Genomic DNA, 18,902 nt, shown 5'->3' with positions numbered 1-18,902 from the left:
ATCCATGTCAAGAATTTAGAGTAAGTGTTCTTCTACCAAAGTGAAAATTTAACAAGCAGATTTCCACCTTAAGATTTATCAGGCACTCGAAGGAGTTACAGTACCTGTTAGTGTTGTCAAAGGCAAGACAGATTCAGTATCTATAACATCAGATGTCTGGATAAAGCCATGTGGTGAAGGAACGATAAGTATCGTTTCATCATCAATTGTTGTTTGATCAACTTGTTCTTCTATGGTAGGAGACCCTAAATCCTAAGTAATAATAATTAAAAAATGAGATTCTGTCTCATATTCCTTATTAGTTTTCCTTAATTCTCCAAACATATTTAGGCTTGAAGGGACTTAACTTTCAAATATTATCCCACTTTAAAGTTAAAATTAAAAGAAATCAAAGTTAAGGTCTTAAAATGGACAAAAGTAATAACCTCATACCCCAATGTATTACATACTAGCAAAAAATAATTTTAAAGAACCAATTCAGCTATAGACCCTGAATATAGAAGAAACAAAGCTGTAACACTGTGGGATGAGGTTCCTAAACTGAACCACAAAGACCTGTTACAAACCATCCTCAGGAAAATGCTTCCATGGGTTCCAACAAACATTTCTCAGTCTATAGGGGGTGGAGAAGGAAAGGTTTTAGTGAGGAACTGTGGTAAGAGCAACACTGCTGGTTGAATGATACTTCAGGTCAGGTAGGGGTTTGTGCTTTATTTTGTGTGTCTAAAGAAAATAGGAGGTACTGAGGACATCTTTCCATAAATGATTTCTAGGCTTTTCCCAAACTGCAGGTTTGAGGCTTAAGGCTATTTCCTTAAGTGCAACTTACCTCAGTAACATAAGCCCGGGTTAAAGGGGAGGGTGCGTCCTCTTGTTTAAGGTGGGTGCCAGAGATTTCTTCTTCTGTTCTGACCATAACACTGTTCATCAGTTCTGTGCTATTTTGGTCACTGAATCTGGATATATGAGCATCATTAAATGATGGCTCTACAGTAATCTTAGGCTGATGAATTTCATCTGGGAAAGTGTCTGCTTCTAGGGCATCTGGAGGCTCAGGAAAATCAGATGAGTGAATATCACTATCCACTGTCAGTTCTGCTTGCGATATGGAAGAGGTGATGTCTTCTGTGGCAACTGTCTGAATGATGACTCTTGGTGTGTGACACTGCACTGTGACATTGTCACTTGTGTTCAACAAATGTTCTGGCTATAAAATGTTAAAGAAAACAATCAGTGGCAAAATGAAAAAGTACCCACCAGACTAAAGTTATAGACAACAAATGATATTTATAAGTGGTACCCTATTGTCCCCTTCCTGCCTCTCTCTCACCTCTGGAACTTCAGTGTTCTTATCACTGTTTTTCTAGAACCCTATTCTTTACACAGTGGGGCCTCTGCTCTCGTAATATCCCTTTTCCCCTAACGGAAGTCCATGTCATGTAAGGAGACCCAGGGAACAAGGGATGTACCCCAGTGAAGGTGTAAAACATTGCTCCTGGGACAACAGTGGTAGGAAGAATTGTTTAAATAAATGGACTACATTAGTATTGGCTCTTATATTTTGTATCAACTAATCCTGGTCCCTAACAGGTATCGATACTAAAGTGTTTGAAAGGAGCTCAAAATTTATTTCCCCCTCCCCCAAGATATTGTAATTGAAGGCACATGAGTCCATCTCTGGTGGTACTTATCAGTTAGCGAGTCTTTTCTACAGAAACTAGAAAAATCAAGGAATTTATGTAAGGTGACATACAGATAAAGCATGGACGATGATCTGTTCAGGAGAAGCGGGAGCGGCAGCCGCCAGGGTTACTGTGGGACTAGCAGTAAGAGTTAGCGGAAGACCTTGGCTTGAGCTTGTTTGAAGTAGGTAGGTGCCTGGAGTGCCAGTGGGCTGTAAATGGAAAGACTGAAGGAAGAAGAAAAATAAGATCAACACAGGTGCATCAAACCACTGAGTAAGTACACTTAGTACCCATTAAGTCTAGCTTTACATCCAAAACGGGGACTTTAATTTACTAGCCACAAATGTACTTACCAATCAGGAAGGGGCAAATAATAAAATGAAGGGTATAACATCCTGGACCATTTATCTGTTGTAAGTCATTTCTCGGCCTGCAGCTTTAACAGAGGAAAGGCCTGATCCTACTCTTCACTCCCTGTATGTCTATGGTCTGGTCTCAGCTATCTGTTTCAGTCCAAGACATGGTCTCATAAGCCACTGTTTCTAGCACAGTAATCCAGCATGCCTCGTCTCCCCTCTTTATCCCTTCTCTGTAGCACATAAAAACTAGCAGTCTCCCAGTTAAAAAAGCTTCACATTTTCCAAAAGGCACTATGGCAGTGTTTACTTACTTGAATAGATTTTTTTCATAGTATAATTTTAGGAAATTTTTTTATGTTCAGAGAAAATGTATAGAAATAGCAATTAGTGTTCATTGAAAGAAAAAACTTCTAATTGAAAAGCTGTTTCACTGACAGTACGCTTATCTTTTGAGATCTTTTATGAAAGTGTAACAAAACTATTGAACAACAACACACGTTTCACAACCATAAGCTTCTACGTGATAATCTGAGTTTGGTTTATCCTAACACTCTGAAGGAAAAGTTTTTGCACTTAGAATAGAGCTGGAAGTTAAAGTCGTATAGCCTGGGTTCTTTAGTCTGATGTGGTCTTGTGGACTTAGGCCACAGCAGCTCTCTTGGCTACTGACTCACTGAATCTAGGTTTCTGTAATGCTAAAGCAGATACAGTAACTACTTCTCATAGAAAGGTTTGTTGAGGATTAGAAATGATTGTGATGGTGCCTGGCACACAATGGGGACTCAACTCACTTTGTCCCCTCCCTCTCTATAAAAGTGAAAGCTAGCTGTTTTCCTAAAGGTTGTATTTATTAATCACATATGATCAGGCAGTATAATAAATACTTTACATGTACATGTATATCATATACATGTGTTTTATTTAATATGCTTAAATACATTTAATGCTCATAATTTTTTGAAGCTGAGGCACTATTATCATGTTTTATTTATAAATAAGAGTCTCTAAATATTTGATTGTGACCCTGTAAGTTAAAACCTGAACACATACCCTAAATATATGTGTATATATTGTTTATTAGGCCAGGGGGAAAGGGAGGGTGAGGTGGCAGAAAAACGAAGTTGTTTTCTACCTATGGCAAATGGTCTTCTTACACATCCCTATTTTGGAGACCAATGGATTAGGAAACCGAGGCTTAAGTTAAGCAAGTGGCCTAGTAGGAGATCCAAAAGAGAACCTTTTGGGGCTTCCCTGGTGGCGCAGTGGTTGCGAGTCCGCCTGCCAATGCAGGGGACACGGGTTTGTGCCCCGGTCCAGGAGGATCCCGTGTGCCGCGGAGTGGCTGGGCCCGTGAGCCATGGCCGCTGAGCCTGCGCGTCTGGAGCCTGTGCTCCGCAACGGGAGAGGCCACAACAGTGAGAGGCCCGTGTACAACAACAACAACAAAAGAACCTTTTGCTAGGTGGGCCATTCCTATGAGATTTGGCTGTGGATAGGATAAATAAACTGTTGCACTAATACCCCTTATGTTCTTCACAGCAAATAAATCTTGACATAATTTAAATAAAATATACTTTATATATTCTTCATGAAAAATGAGCTAATAATTCTGGGTTTACCTATTTTAGAAAGAAGGGAAAGAACTGGGGCATTTTTCTTTTCAATTTTCATCACCACCCCTCCAAGGAATTACATTTAAAGTAGCAGTCATGCCCCATCTCTCCCCAAAACCTCTTAGCATAGTTAACCCCTAATCTGTTTTCTGTCTACAGATTTGTCTATTTTTGACGTTTCAGATAAATGGGAGTCGTACACTATATATTTTGTGTCTAATTTCTTTCACTTAGCATAACGTTTTCAAGGTTCATCCTCGTGGTAGCATATTTTTTTACTGCCAAATAATCATTTGTATGGCTGCAGCACATTTTATTTACCCATTTATCAGCGGATGGACATATGAGTTGTTTCTGCTTTTAGTTATTATGAACATTCATGTACAAGTTTTTATGTGGACATATATTTTCACTTCTCTTAGGTATACCTGAGATTAGAATTGGTAGGTCATATGATTACTATATGTTTAACCTTTTTAGGGATTGCAAGATTCTTTGCCTAAGTGGCTATATCATTTATGACTAGGACTTTTAAATCCTGTATCCCCCAATGGGCTAGTAGTGTTTACTGACTGTTGTTAAATAATTCATTCCATAAACTTTTTCTCAAATAACCAATATGAACTTTTTGAGTATATATTTGTTTATGACTCAATAAAAATACATAGCATGTACCCTACTTGTTAGCACTGTCATTTTCATCTATAAAAAGAACATATTATTGGTTTATATATAGATAAAAAAAGACGAATTATAAAAGTGGAAGTCTGATTTATGTTGTTTTCTAACCATCTTGGCTTTCAAAGCCATGGATATAGTTACACTTAATGACAATCAGGTTAATTTCTACATTTCTTTTGCTTATATAACATTTCTAAAACTGATACCAACTGATCTTTCTTATGCATAAAATGGCCAATATCTGCTTTTTAAAGTAGTTACTCACTGGAAGAATCTCAAAGGTCTGTAGTGTTCCACTGTTTAGTGTTATTGTTTCCGAGTCAACAGTAGCAGCCGGGGAGTCTGCTGAAGCTGTGGTAAGAACAAGGACAATAAACAAACACTTCGTAAATTTAAATTTTCTTAGTGTACTCAATTAATTATGAGGGCAATCTCATATTGAATAATTTGCCTGGAAACCCAAAGTCATTTAAATTTCTTATAAGAGATAAGAAATCTAATGGACTTGTCTGGGATGGCACAGATATACGCGTCAGCCAGCCATGACCCACAGCCAAATCCAGCCCACTATCAGTGTTTATAAATCAAGTGTTATAGGAACACACTCATTCCTGTTCGTTAATGTATTTTCTGCAGTTGCTTTTCCATTACAAGGGCAGTTGAGTAGCTGTGACAGAGACAATATCTGCTAACCTCTGCTATAGATAATAAAATATTTCTAATGTTAGGAAGTAAGAGGAATACACTAAGGCTAACCTGCAAAGAGACAGGAACTTGATAAAATAAGTTTTCCTGGACCTTCTGGTAAGAAGTATAGATGTCTGGAATATACAGGTGTCCTGTAACACTAGGCTTTAGTTGTAGTGACATCACTTCTGGCAATGTAAACCCGGGCAAATAACTTACTTTAACCCAAACTAATGTTCAGAGACTTTATCTGCCCTGTCTACCTCATATAGTTGTTGTGAGGATCAGAAACATGAAATATATATAGTTTCAGATGACTGTACTAGGGAGACTAAATAGCACTTCAGAGATCAGACAGTATAATCTCTTTACAGATATGTCAGTGAGGCTCAGACTTGATCATTGTCTGCTCAAGGTTATACAGAACTAGGGCTAATGAGAAGAAATGTAATCTCGTTTGGTGCTTTCAGTCCCACCTGTAGGTAAATCTATGTGAAAAATGATTTGAAATTGACTTTTAATGTATAATGTTAGTTTATTATATTCTGACTATAATGCTTCTCAGTTTAAAAGAAATGCACTGAATTCATGTTAGTTCTCTTACTATGTGATGTATTCTTAAGATCATACCTAGAATAATTTGAAGTGATTTCAGATAAATAACCTAAATGAAAGGTAAGCAAATTATGGCTGGAGACAAATGTGGCTCAAGGCTAAGAATGTTTTTTTTACATTTTTAAAGGATTGTTTAAAAACAAAATAGAAAATTCCATAGAGATCTATGTGGCCTGCAAAGCCTAATATATTCATATTTACTGTTCTGGCCCTAAAGTTTGCAAATCCCTGACCTCTAACCTAAAGGAAGAAACAATCGTGAGACTTTAGCCCAAATGACAAGAATAATGGGTGTGTTGTAAAACTCTTACTATACTCACATTTCTTGCTGGAAGAAATAAAATTATTCTAGTACTTAAAAAAAAAAAAAAAAGCCATGCTGTGAACGATATTAAGGTACCATTTATAAAACGTTTGCTATTTTCCCAATAAGTATTGTCAACCCAATAGCCAAGGAAAACTGTAACATTCTCCATGCACAAAAAATTTTTAGCCAACAGTAGCTCTCACATTTATGGTGGACTAGTAATTTCAGTTGCTTTGCAATCCTCAAGACTACAAAACAAAACAAGCAGGGCTAAAGAAAATAAATTCTTCATGCTTTACTGCACTGGTAGAAAGCTAAAGCAAATAACCAAATTTAAATTAGAACTTTAAGAATAAGACAAGCATAATTAATTTAAACATCAGAATATAGGTTTTGTTTGTTTTTTTTGGTCCGTTTGTTTGTTTTTTGCTGTGCGGTGCAGTTTGTGGGATTTTAGTTCCCTGACCAGGGATTGAACCCACACCCTGGGCAGTGAGAGCAAGGAGTCCTCACCACTGGACCACCATGGAATTCCCAGAAATACAGTGTTAATAATGCCAATAAGTGGCCCAGTGATTCTCAAATGGGATCATAGAGTATATATGAAAATCTGTAGGGTGTTTTTATTTGTCATACTGACTGGAAAGCACGGTTGGCATTTTGTGGGTGAGGTCAGGGGACCCTAAACATCCCGCAGTGTGCAGGAGGACATCCCTGCCAAGAAAGAACTGTCCCACTTAAAATGCCAATAATCCCCTGATTGAGAATAACACCAAGTGATTGATAAACTCTTGGCAATGGCCTTTCCATAGGCAAATAACATTATGTAGGGGAAAAAAAGTGAGGTAAAAGTGAAAAATAATATGGTTCTGAGAATTTTATCCTCATTCCTTTTCTGTCCCTCTCTAATGGAAAGGTAGAAAGATCAACTTGGCTTAGATCTTAGGAAATAAATTTCCTCTCCCTATAACAATCACTGGGTTCTCATCTCATTAAGCACAAAAAAAATGTCACAGGCTAAGGAAAAGAGAGGGGTAAACAAAACAGTTCCCGTAGGACACTGGTTCTTTACTCTCTGAAGAAAATGTTTTTCAACCTCACCAAAACCCATGTCTTCTACATTTGACTTCAAATCCATTCTTCATTTGTGTGTCTTCTGGTGAATTACTACAAATGATGTGCCATCCTAGGGACTCTCTTTCTTTGCTTAGTTGACTGTATTTTAGGTAGTTTTCTATTAACCATTAATTCTTTATAACACCTAGAAAGTAAGATGATTTAAAATGGTTTATAATGGCTGGGCAGTGGGTTATCATTCTTTCCTGTCACACATTCATCCTTTGTGCAAATATTAATCAAGCTAATAAACAAAAAATGCCTTAGATCTCCTTTAATTTCTCAACTTGGATAAATTTCTGTCAACATTCTAGAAGACTGAAAGGTGTCAGAGCCATTAACGAAATCATATAGTTCAAATAGCATGGAGTCTGGAGGTTACTTACAGACATGGGTGATCTGGACTGGAATCTGCAGGGCTGTCATAGGGCTTGGAGAGATGGCTGTATTGTCTTCCAAGCGGGCAACTCTGATCTGAACATGCTGTACGCTGGAACTGGAATTACTGTTTGGAACTCCAGATCCTGATTTATTCTCCAAAAGCGTTGGGTTGTTTTTTTGATTCTCATGTAACTGTTTAAGACCTTTTATCAAGACTGAAGGGAGATGGGTAGACAAAAAGAACATTGATTCTCCGACAGACCACCATCTAAGCAGCAAGGGAGGTGGGGGGTAAGGAGGGAAAGTATTTGGAATAAATAATTGTATACTGGATATGTGATCTTACCAAAATAACAATAAAAATATTTTAAAACTACAACCTGTCTGGAAATTTTTGGAAACATCCGTCAAAAGAGATTTAAAAAATTCATAACGTGATACTGTTTTTGCCATCAAAGATGAATTAAAAGCCATTGTAAGGAACATGGAAATAAGACATTTTCTATGTCCTAGGACTTCTTGATAAAATTCTTATTATTTAGGGAGAATATTGGTAATGCTAATTAACTTATTTTCATTCAGCAATGAATAGTCTACTACTCTCCCTCCCCCAACCCTGGGCACTTTTTAGCCACTGCAAGAACATAATCAGTTGGCTGTGAGTCTAACTTACAACTCCAGAGTAGCAGCTGAGCTTTTCCAAACAGTATGCAACCGCCTTGAGTTCTTGTACAGGAAAGCCAACTCCTCTACTAATCATGATAAACTACATCAATCCTCTCAGGTAATGCTGCAATCTGGCTGGGTTCATGTTACATTAGTATTCATTCACTCTCCTGGTTATACCAGAATTTATAATTTTTAAAGTGTAAAATAAATTTATAACTGGGTATTTAAAGAAAAAAATCACATTTTCATCAAGCCAAATTCCTCAGCATTTAATTTTCCTTTGCAAAAATGAAAGTTGGAGCACTAGACCAATGGGAGGGAATCTGATTACCTAAATCATACAGACTACAATTTAGTTCCGTGTCTAAGAACAAAGCAGACAGTGAAGTGGAAAGTATGCTATATCTCACTTAAGCAAACCTAAGATCTCTAGATTTACATAACAAATGAAATTAGAAATCTGCAAGCTTTTGTTCTACAAAATAAATCACCACAGAATTTCTCTAACCCAGTTATTTGAAATTATTCAATTTGTAAAAGTTGATTTAAATGTAAGTTCTTACATCTTTGTATACAGTGAAAATACACATTTAAAATTTACTTCCTCTTCATAGTTTATGTGAAAGGATAAGAATGTGTGTAGATGTGTATAGTTTTTTTTTTTTTGCGGTACGCGGGCCTCTCACTGTTGTGGTCTCTCCCGTTGCGGAGCACGGGCTCCAGACGCTCAGGCTCAGCGGCCATGGCTCACGGGCCCAGCCGCTCCGCGGCATGTGGGATCTTCCCAGACCGGGGCACAAACCTGCGTCCCCTGCATCGGCAGGCGGACTCTCAACCACTGCGCCACCAGGGAAGCCCGATGTGTATAGTTTATCTTTGGTGCTTTGAGAATTAAAAATCATATCAACTCTTCTCAGGGGAAGACAGTTACCCAAAGAAATAGGGCAGAGGTTGAAGTAAAAGCCTACTATGATTCATATCTCTTCAGCTGAGGCAAAGAACTTCTAACCTCTAATTCCTTGAGGACTAAATACGGTAAGACAAAGGAAGGACTTAAGAAGCAAATAATACATTACCAGGGAATGAAACATCCTTATGGTTTGCAATTTGCCTTTTGATGGTCCACCATTTACTTCGAAGCCATTGTGGTGAACGGACACTGCTCCATCCCTCTGCTAACAGATCCCAGTTTATGTCATTTTCATCAGCTACATCAAGCTCTGCTATCCTGCAAGTTACAAAATAAGCGTCTGTTAGATGTTTGTTTCTCCATAAGAACCCTCCTCTAACTACAGATGATGGCACTGGCAATAAAGGGAATGGCAGGTTGTGTCACTGAGATGCTACTGTTTAGGTACATAGGAAAGGATGGACTGCAGGAGTGCAGACCTGCTTCCACAGCTAAGAGCTATGAAACATCACAGTAGCAGCCTTGTTAATGGTACCACCAATGGGCCATACCATAAATGGTCAGAACCAGATGAAGCACCATGAAGGAAAGGGCATAGCTAAAGGTTAGAATAAGATAAGGACAGGTTTAGTTGTATAGTGTTCTACAATGTTTTATAGTGTGTTATAATGTTATTTCCTAGATCTGAGCTTTTCCATTTGTAAAATAAACAAAATTACTTAGAAAGGAACTATTTATAAAGATGACTAGCTAGAAAAAACTATATTAAAAACAAAACTCAAAACAAAGTGATAAAAAGATAAAAACAATACTCAGGCAGCAACCCAAAAAACCACAATCAATACAAAATAGTACAACTAAATTTGGGGTTTTAATGTCTATTTGTTTTCTACTTTTAACTGTCACGATCTTGATTTTCAGTAGGGTGTAGCCACAAAAGCAACTTCTACTACTTAAGTGTCTCAGCTATTTTTTTGCTGGTATTTTTGCTCATTTGAGTTTCTGAGTCTTAATGGTTAAACCAACTAATGTAAAAAATAAACTTGGGATTATCTTAAAGCTATTTTGGGATATGTATGAAATGGAAGTGTCTAATTTGGTCCAGTTTGAAGGTGTGGGGTAACTGTAGACTGGGCAATCTTAGCATAGTAGCCAAAGATTGAAGGGCATGGAGACTGATAGCCCTCTTACCCTCAACATGGTCCCTCTTGGCTAGGACTGAGGCACATTGGTGGGACAGCGGAAAAGCTGCACTGCCGCTGCCTGTGCCATACCTGTTCTGTGGATATAGAGAGGACTTCAGTCTCCACGCCTTCAATCTGGTACTTTACACGAGCACTAAATCCACTAAAAAAGGAACAAACACAAAACAAAACAAAAAAGAGCTCAATATGAAATATTTAGGATTTTAAACAGTGGCTCTCTATGGAAAGGATGCTTTTCAGACATTAGGCATCTATGGAAACCAAAAGAGGAAAGCCAATCTAGATAGCCACAGCAATTAAGCAGCTTTTGTTATTAAAAGATTTAGGACACAAACCTGAGGATGAGATTGATTTCATCTTCCTTGGTCCACTCAGTACCTCCACTCTGTTTCCAGTTCAGGTAGTTGAGCCATTTAGAACGACACTGCTTTTCTGAGCGAGTACCCACCCGCTCTGCCACAGCTGCCCAAGACACACCCTGTGTGACTATGTCACCTGGCTCAGTGCTCGTCAATTCATGAACCACCTCTGCAAGTCTCTTTTCTTCTTCTTCTGTCCACTTCCCTGAAAGAAGGAAATCATCCAGACTACCACTGCTACCTTCTCCTTATTTTGCAAATCAGATTCAGCCCTGTATTTCAAGAGACTGATGGGAAGTATGCAGTAGTATTAGAATTACTTCTGAATGAAACATGGAAATCCTGCATATATCTGCTAAGACAGTTACTAACCCAGTAAAGTTCTTAGTACTACAAAAGAAAATATAGAATCCTAACAGAAAGCACGGACTGACTCTTTAAGGAAAGAAAAACTACTCAAAACATAGCTAGAAAAAATTATATTTTCTCAAGTTATATTAAGTCCTAACTGGGAAGTGTTCCATTGATGGCTTGATGGACACAAACATTCATACTTTTTTCTTAGTCCCACCTAAGATTCCTTGCTCCGCAGAAGTGAAGTAATAAGCTCAATAGAGACCATTATTTACAGGAATGAAAGAGGAGGGACAAGTAGAGTAACACCTATGGCTTCCCACCCATTTCGGTAAAAATAAAAACTAGGTTTATACCATCTCCTTTCCCAACTCCAAGCTACTGTGATAAAATATAAGTCTGAGACTGGTAATCACATATATTTCTATTTCAGTTTTTTTGAACCCATGAACCCACTAATAATATCACATGTTCCTATTAGTCTTTTTCTTAGAAAAGCTTAAGCAGAAAAGCAGGAAAAAAAAAGAAAACCTCTTAAAAATGTCTTCCACTCTGTTTCCATTTTGTTACTAGTAGCTGAAAACTTCTGGAAAATTTCAAAAAGGCTATGTGCTTGCCTTTCAGGCATTCATTCAACAAATATATACTGAATATCTATGTGCTAGGCACAGTTCTGGGTATCATGGATTCAAGACAAAGTCCTGCTCTCCTATTTTAGCATGGCAAAAAAGGAAGGGGAAACTCAGACTGCCATCTCATGGCGTGGTCCAAAGAGAAAACTCCTGATCCAAAACGATACATAGCAACAAGGCAGTTAACAGGCAGAGCATTCCCTCAGGCTGGCAATCAGGGAATGGCACAGTGTTTTTCCATTATGCTCACAAAAGGGGTTCTATCCTCGGTGTCTTACATGAACTTCTGGGGTCCCATCGTAGGTCTAAAGCTCCCATTCCTGCTTCATTCATTAAGCTGTCATTCACTACAGAATTAGAGTTGGTGGAATTTATGTTTTCAGTGCCTTATAGGTAATAGTGCTGGCGGAGTGGTTAAGGAGGAAACATTCCTGACTCCACTTCAGCAGGGTAGTGGGTGAGGATGAAAATTATATTCCCTGGAAGCTCAAGCCTAGCTTGAGAACTATTTTTCTAATTAAAAGACTGAGCATAGATTATGGATCCTTCAGAAAAAATTAGAGCTGAAAAGGGAACTGTGAAATCATCTATTCTAACTTCTTCATTTTATAGAGGAAACTGAGGCTCAGAAAGGTAAGTGAGAGTTGGTGGCGGAGCCTAAATACTCTTGTTGGTCATAAAGGTTAGGTTTAACAGTATCTATCATCAGTTAGTACATCTGTATACATTACGAATTGACTGGGCATCTGTGGTCTGGCCTGGGGACTGAAACACCAATCACGAGTTTTTTCTATGGAAAAATGTACTTTGAATTTGAAATAAGCAAAATACATACAAACCTCTGGAACACAGCTTCTTCCTAAGTTGGGACCTGCCTAGAACTAAAGTTTTTCATTAAATATGAGTTGATAAGCTGTTACCAACATAAGATCAATAGTTAGATGGGCTTAAATTAAAATTACTTCCTACATATATGCCTTAAAAGTACATATTAGACTTAAAAATAGTTACTTCCCCAACTGGAGCAGTTCTGAATTGCTACAAAATGGAAACATGCTAGACCTAAATAAAACCTTTGAAACTGAGGAGATGTGTTCCTGTGAAAAATATCACCTTACTACACAGAGCACAAAAATAAAGGATTAGTTGGGTCTATCTGAAGAAAAAGGACACTAGAAAATAAAACCTCAACTACAATGAATGGCAAATCTCTTTTCAGAACAGAAGAGAAAGCAGTATCTGAAGGGGCAGGAAGCTCAAATGGTGACAAAAAACACCAGTGGCACTCACAGTACCTGTGTTGCAAGTGTCCTTCATCAGTCGGCACCGATCTTTGACAGAAGAGGCACTCCTTCCTAGCGCCGCCCCTATTGTTGCCCAGTCATTGCCATGCTTTATCCGGAGCCTAAAACAAGAGTCTGCCAATCAGCATTTGGTTCAACTGTTTTCTCCCTTCTAATTTCATCATTTATTCTTCATTCTTCTTCTTCCCATTTGACTGGTTTGGAAGTTGTGGGCAGCAATACTTTGAGAGCCAAAGTTTGAAAGTGTGGCCTTTTTTTGGGGTCCACAGTTGTCTGTGGGTGAAAAAAAAACAGGCAGCAATTGCCTTTTTCCTGGGTCAGAGAAGAAATAAGTAACTTGGATATGTGTTCAAAAAAGACCAAATTTCCCCTCAGGTTATTGACACAATTTCCCAGGCAATCCCCAGAATTTTCCCTTTTGAGCACTCCTAACAAGCTCTTCTCAGACACCTGAAACAGTTTCACAAGTCCTTATTATCACAAACAGGATCAGCCTTCGGGTTTTTTTTTCATGATCCATATAATCCATTAACCCATACTTTATGGTCCCAAAATTACGTTTCCTGCAAAATAAGACTGTATAAGGTAGAGTCAGCCCAGATAGTCAGTGAAGCATTTGCCAACTCGCCATTCTAAAGTAAGCCATTAGCACAACCCTGGTTTTGATCCTGGTGTGTAAGTTCCCCAGACTTAGTCCTCAGGTCACCAAGAATGGCGATCTAATCTCTTTTGTAACCCCTATTAGTGGTCTAAGGACGCATTACATTTAGTTACTAACAACAAGAGAAGACAACTCATGGACATGGCTACTCTGTGCAGATATAGATTTGATAAGTTCTTTACATGGTCAACTATGCTTAACAGCAGGATTAAATTATACTAGTCTACCAAAAATGTCTTGACATTTTCAAAGTAAAACTTTAGAAAACACAAAATATTAAAAAAAATTAAAACACAACTATCAGAATTAATGAAAAAAAGAAAGTTAAACTTACTCCTTGAGCTTTTCAATTTCTTCAGGTGTGTATCTAGAAATTTAAAGAAATTTTTAAAAGATCAATTAAACAAAGAATGCTAAAAAACTTAATAAAAATCAGAATTTCACTTAGGGAGCCAAATGTTAAGTCACTTAGCATATTGATAACATTTTTAAAGTAATCAATTTCAAAGTAGATTAATAAAAATCAAAATTAATGCCTCTATTTAAAAAAACCCCCAACAAATACTTTAAGCTATAATAAAAGTGAGCACTGTAACAATTTTCTCTAGGAAAATTCAGCATTTAAAACATATTTTCCCCTATGCTGCCTAACTCTTGCGCTATTTCAAGTTAGGTTCAGGTACTCTAATATCATAGCTATTCTGAAAGACTTATGGATGACATGGTAAACTGGAGCTAAAAAGAAAATCTATGGTCAATTCTCACAAGTCACTGAGGAGTTTTAAGTTCTCTTTATTTTCTCTACCCATGCACGGACAACTGACATATTCTTGCTCCATGTAAAGGCTTTTTTTTTAGTGGGTAAGTACTGAATATAGCCAATGCAATGTTCTTTTTAAAAGCAGTATCTAGAAAGCCACACTATTACTACCTAAAACTCCCAGAGAGAAATTTAAAATATGTCAACACCACCATATTATCATTTCATTGAAGATATGATGGCTTCCCACAGATATTACCGATATATAATATGGGTAATTATATCCAGAAATTTATATATCCAGAAATTTATTATATCCAGAAATTTATTTTCTACTCTGGTTTTATTTAAAAAAAAAACAAAAGAAGTCACTGACCTAGGAAATGTTATACTATAGAAATGAATAGGAAAAATGTTACCAATGAATTTAGAGTTCTTTTTACACTTCCTAAATCTTTAACCACTACTATACTTTTTATAATGTTACTTTACTACAAAGCAGACTTTGATGTATTAAGTCAGCTAAGTCTTAAACCTATATAAAGTAATTTAGATTCTAATTTCTAAAAGAGGCCGTATTGTAATGAGGTTTCACCGTATTTACAAAATGGACCTGGAGAATAAAAATATGAACATCACTCAACAGTAATTCATAACTATCTCCAATTAAGGCTTTGATCATAATTTTATTAAAGAAAGTTCCTTAAATATTTCCCCTAAATTACATGAAAACACGCAGCATTACAAGTTTTCATACTTTCCCACATGGTTTCTGTCATCATACATGCGAAGCACTCTTCTATAAACTGCAAACAAAGGCCGGTTCAGACCCCATGCTATAGTCCTGTAGAAATCTTTTCTTTCGTCTTTTGACATCTCAAAGATGATTTCTGTAGCATCTTTTATTCCGCGTGCCTAAATGGGTTACATTTCTTTGATTTAGGGATTTCTGATAAAATGCATATGGATATACTATGCTTTTTAAAAGTTATTTTTATGTTAAAATCATCAATGGCATTTAGAAAAATAACATATTGATAATTCATTAATAAGTCAAATATAAAGTTTAAAATACTGCAAGAGATAATACAATGATACTTAAGTATTCCAAAAAAAAGTTGTATATAATTCAATAAAGTCCTGCCAACCCCTTTTTAAAATTACAAAAAATTAAATCTAAAGAAAGTAGAAAAGGAAGAAATCATAAGAACAAAATTAATATAATCAAATCAAGAGTAGAAAGGATAAGCAATGCTAAAAACTGGTTCTTTGAAAAGATCCATGAGACTAAATAAAAACAAAAAGATAAACTTATGGCAAAACTTAAAAAAAAAAAAAAAAGGACAAAACAATACTAGAGATGAAAAATGGCACCTAAGGAGAGATGCTACAGAGATTAGTTGAACATTATGAAAATTTTATGGCAATAAATTTGAAAACTTATATAAGTGTATGATTTCCTAGAAAAAGTCAACTTACCAACTGACTCAGGAAGAGAAAGAAAATCTAATAAACACAGACCATGAAGAAAATTTAATCAGTTATTAATAATTTTCCCACAATGAAAACACCAGGCCAAGATGACTTTACAGGTAAATCCTACCAAACAATTAAGAGAAACATAATTCTGATTTTAAACTATCCTAAAGATAAAAAGGGGGTGGGATTTCCCTGGTGACACAGTGGTTGGAAGTCCATCTGCCAAAGCAAGGACATGGGTTTGAGCCCTGGTCTGGGAAGATCTCACATGCCGCAGAGCAACTAAGCCTGTGTGCCACAACTACTGAGCCTGCGTTCTAGAGCCCGTGAGCCACAACTACTGAGCCCGCGTGCCACAACTACTGAAGCCTGCGCACCTAGAGCCCGTGCTCCGCAACAAGAGAAGCCACCGCAATGAGAAGCCTGAGCACCGCAACGAAGAGTAGCCCCCACTTGCCGCAACTAGATAAAGCCCACGCACAGCAACAAAGAACTAACGCAGCCAAAAATAAAAATAGATAAATAAATTTATTTTTTAAAAAAAGGATAAAAATCGGGGACAATTCCCCACTCATTTGGTTAGGCTAGCATAATCTCAATAGCAAAACCAGACAAGGGGAGTTTCAGAAAAGATCTTCTGGGCCAAGCTCATTCATTAAAATAGATCCCCCAAATCCTCAAAATATTTTAGCACACTGAACTCAGTAATGTATAAAAAGGTTAATAATCAATGCAAAAAGTAAGCTTACTCCAGGAATATGAGTTTGTATTAATTTCAGAAAAATTAGCAATTAATCACATAAGATTTATGGGAAAAAAAGTAAAATCTTAATAGGTATGGAAAGAGCAATCATAAAATCCAACATTCAAAAAGCATAAAGATTGTAATAATTATAAACAGAGTATAACCTTTAAATATTGTAAATCACTATGTACACCTGAAACTTATATAATATTGTATATCAACTATACCCCAATTTTAAAAAAGCATAAAGATTAGAAAAGAATCATTTACAGATGTTATATATGTAGAAACGCAAACATCTATAATCAAAAATTATTTAAGAGTACTTAGCAAGAATGCTGGTTACAAAATCAATGAAGTCATTTGTATTTCTAGACAAAGCTCATAAAAAATCTTTAAAAATTCCCACTAATAATAGCATCAAAATTAAAAAAGCATTAAGACTAAATCTTAGGCAAGTTATGCAATTCCTTTATGGAGCAAACATAAAACTATCAACTGACATTGAAGGGGAACTAATTAAAACGGAAAGCTATAAAATGTTCAAGAGGAAGTCAGAATATTACAAAGATGTTAATTCCCTTCAAATTGATTCAGATTCAATGTAGTCCCAATAAAAATTCCAACAGTTTTTCATTCTTTGCAGGTTGATTCTAAATTTATAATGGAAGAGCAAAGGGCCAAGAACAGCCAAGACACTCATGAAGAGACCTGCCCCATCAGATATTGGGACTTCTGAAGACAGAGCTGTACTGGTGCAGGTATGAAACTGAACCTAAGAACAAATTAGAGAACCTAGAAACATATCTGTGGAAGTTTGAGTAGGACAGAATGGATATTGTAGACTGGGAAAAGACTGACATTCCCTAATGATGCTGGGACAATTATCATCCATATAAAACAAAACAAAACAAAAACAACCACAACCCAATAACACTGAAACCCTAACTCATACCCACAGGAAAAAAATCAGTGTGAAAGGCAAAACTATATATGTGAGAATATCTTTATGCCCTTGAGGCAGGGGAAGATTTCTTAAACAAGCTTGGAAAAACACAGAAGTAAAAAGATGATAATTTTGAAATTGGAATTAAGAATCTTCTTTCATCAAATGATACCTAGAGAGAAGGAAAAGACAGGCCACTAAATTGGGACAAGATATCTGTAACACAACCAAAAAACCATTAGTATCGAGCATACATTAAGAACGTCACAAAAAATAAAAGGATAAACCACCCCACAGAAAAAAACTGATAAAAGACACAAACAGGAATTTCAAAGAGGAAACACAAATGGCCAACAAGCATATAAAAATATGTAATCAGAGAAATAAAAATTAAATCCATAATAAAATACTATTTACACCCAAAAGATCTGTACAAATTAATAGCAAAAAACTAAAAAGAACCCAAATGACCATTAACTGTGGAACGTGTAACTTATGGTATATATATTTGCATGATGAAAGCTAAAAAAAAAAAAAATCAACAGGGGATGGGTCTCAAAATCACAATATTGAACAAAAGAAGCCAGTTACAGAATACCCAGAGAATGAATCAACTTACGTAAATTTCAAAACAGGTAAAATTACACTGATATGCATTTTAAACACTCTTCTGAATGTATTAAACTTCACAGTAAAAACGTTAAAATTTCAGAATCTTTTCTAAAATTGTTTTACGCAGTTTCAATTCTGCAAACAATTAAACCTAAACATTTACCAGTACCTACATGCAAGGCACTGTGTTGTGGGATGATATTATAGTGAGATGAAAAGATTTTTCTGCCCTTTTTTTTGTTGTTGCTTGTGACAATACCTTATCCTTTTACCCAAAATATGGAATATATGACACCTAATTAATTGGTTTAAAAATAGCTCCACAATGTTCCTGTAAGCACCACATAATGAAAATCACAGTCAAAAATCAAAATCAAACAAATTAGCTTTTCCCAAGATCAGTACATCTTTTTGGACATTTCCTATTTCTGACAATTCTATCATCATTCTCCCAAACATCCTCAATTTTTAAAAAACCCTTAATTATTCCCACTCCTCATTTTCCTTCTTCACCAATATTCAGTCACCAGGCTTCCTTAGAGACTACTTGCTTATCTGCCTTTCCCTACCAATTCTATTTCAATTACTGTAAAGTCCTTACTACTCTCACCTGGTCACCTGAAATGGGTATCTAAAAGTCTTAATCATAAAGCTGAAAGAGTCCTTGGAAATCATCTACTCCAATCTCCTACACAAGAAACCAGCTTCTTAATTCCCCAAATTCAGTGTTTTTACCAATTCGTCGCTGCCTTATCTAAACCTGTAGCATTTTTCCAATTTTAACTTAAGTGTCTGTGATCAGTGGACAACTTTTAATACACT

At 36.5% G+C, this 18,902-nt stretch overlaps 1 protein-coding gene across 4 annotated transcripts in view; it reads right to left on the bottom strand.

Moving 5' to 3' along the window:
- Window positions 1-18,902, bottom strand: part of DMTF1 (cyclin D binding myb like transcription factor 1) — a 44,051-nt gene that overhangs the window by 1,337 nt on the left and 23,812 nt on the right. For all 4 annotated transcript variants that reach the window (XM_019928977.3, XM_019928997.3, XM_019928967.2 and 1 more), the window contains 10 exons: window positions 15,056-15,213; window positions 13,873-13,905; window positions 12,869-12,978; window positions 10,564-10,792; window positions 9,190-9,341; window positions 7,450-7,659; window positions 4,604-4,689; window positions 1,754-1,909; window positions 830-1,207; window positions 105-252 (listed from right to left, as the gene is read on the bottom strand). In XM_019928977.3, coding sequence (XP_019784536.1) covers window positions 105-252; window positions 830-1,207; window positions 1,754-1,909; window positions 4,604-4,689; window positions 7,450-7,659; window positions 9,190-9,341; window positions 10,564-10,792; window positions 12,869-12,978; window positions 13,873-13,905; window positions 15,056-15,213 — 1,660 coding nt within the window. The remainder of the gene's footprint in view (window positions 1-104; window positions 253-829; window positions 1,208-1,753; window positions 1,910-4,603; window positions 4,690-7,449; window positions 7,660-9,189; window positions 9,342-10,563; window positions 10,793-12,868; window positions 12,979-13,872; window positions 13,906-15,055; window positions 15,214-18,902) is intronic.

This window comes from Tursiops truncatus, chromosome 9 (genome assembly GCF_011762595.2).
Source record: "Tursiops truncatus isolate mTurTru1 chromosome 9, mTurTru1.mat.Y, whole genome shotgun sequence".
NCBI classification, from domain to species: Eukaryota; Metazoa; Chordata; class Mammalia; order Artiodactyla; family Delphinidae; genus Tursiops; species Tursiops truncatus.
Note: the sequence above shows the minus strand (reverse complement) of the source record. Positions and strands in the feature narration are given on the sequence as shown.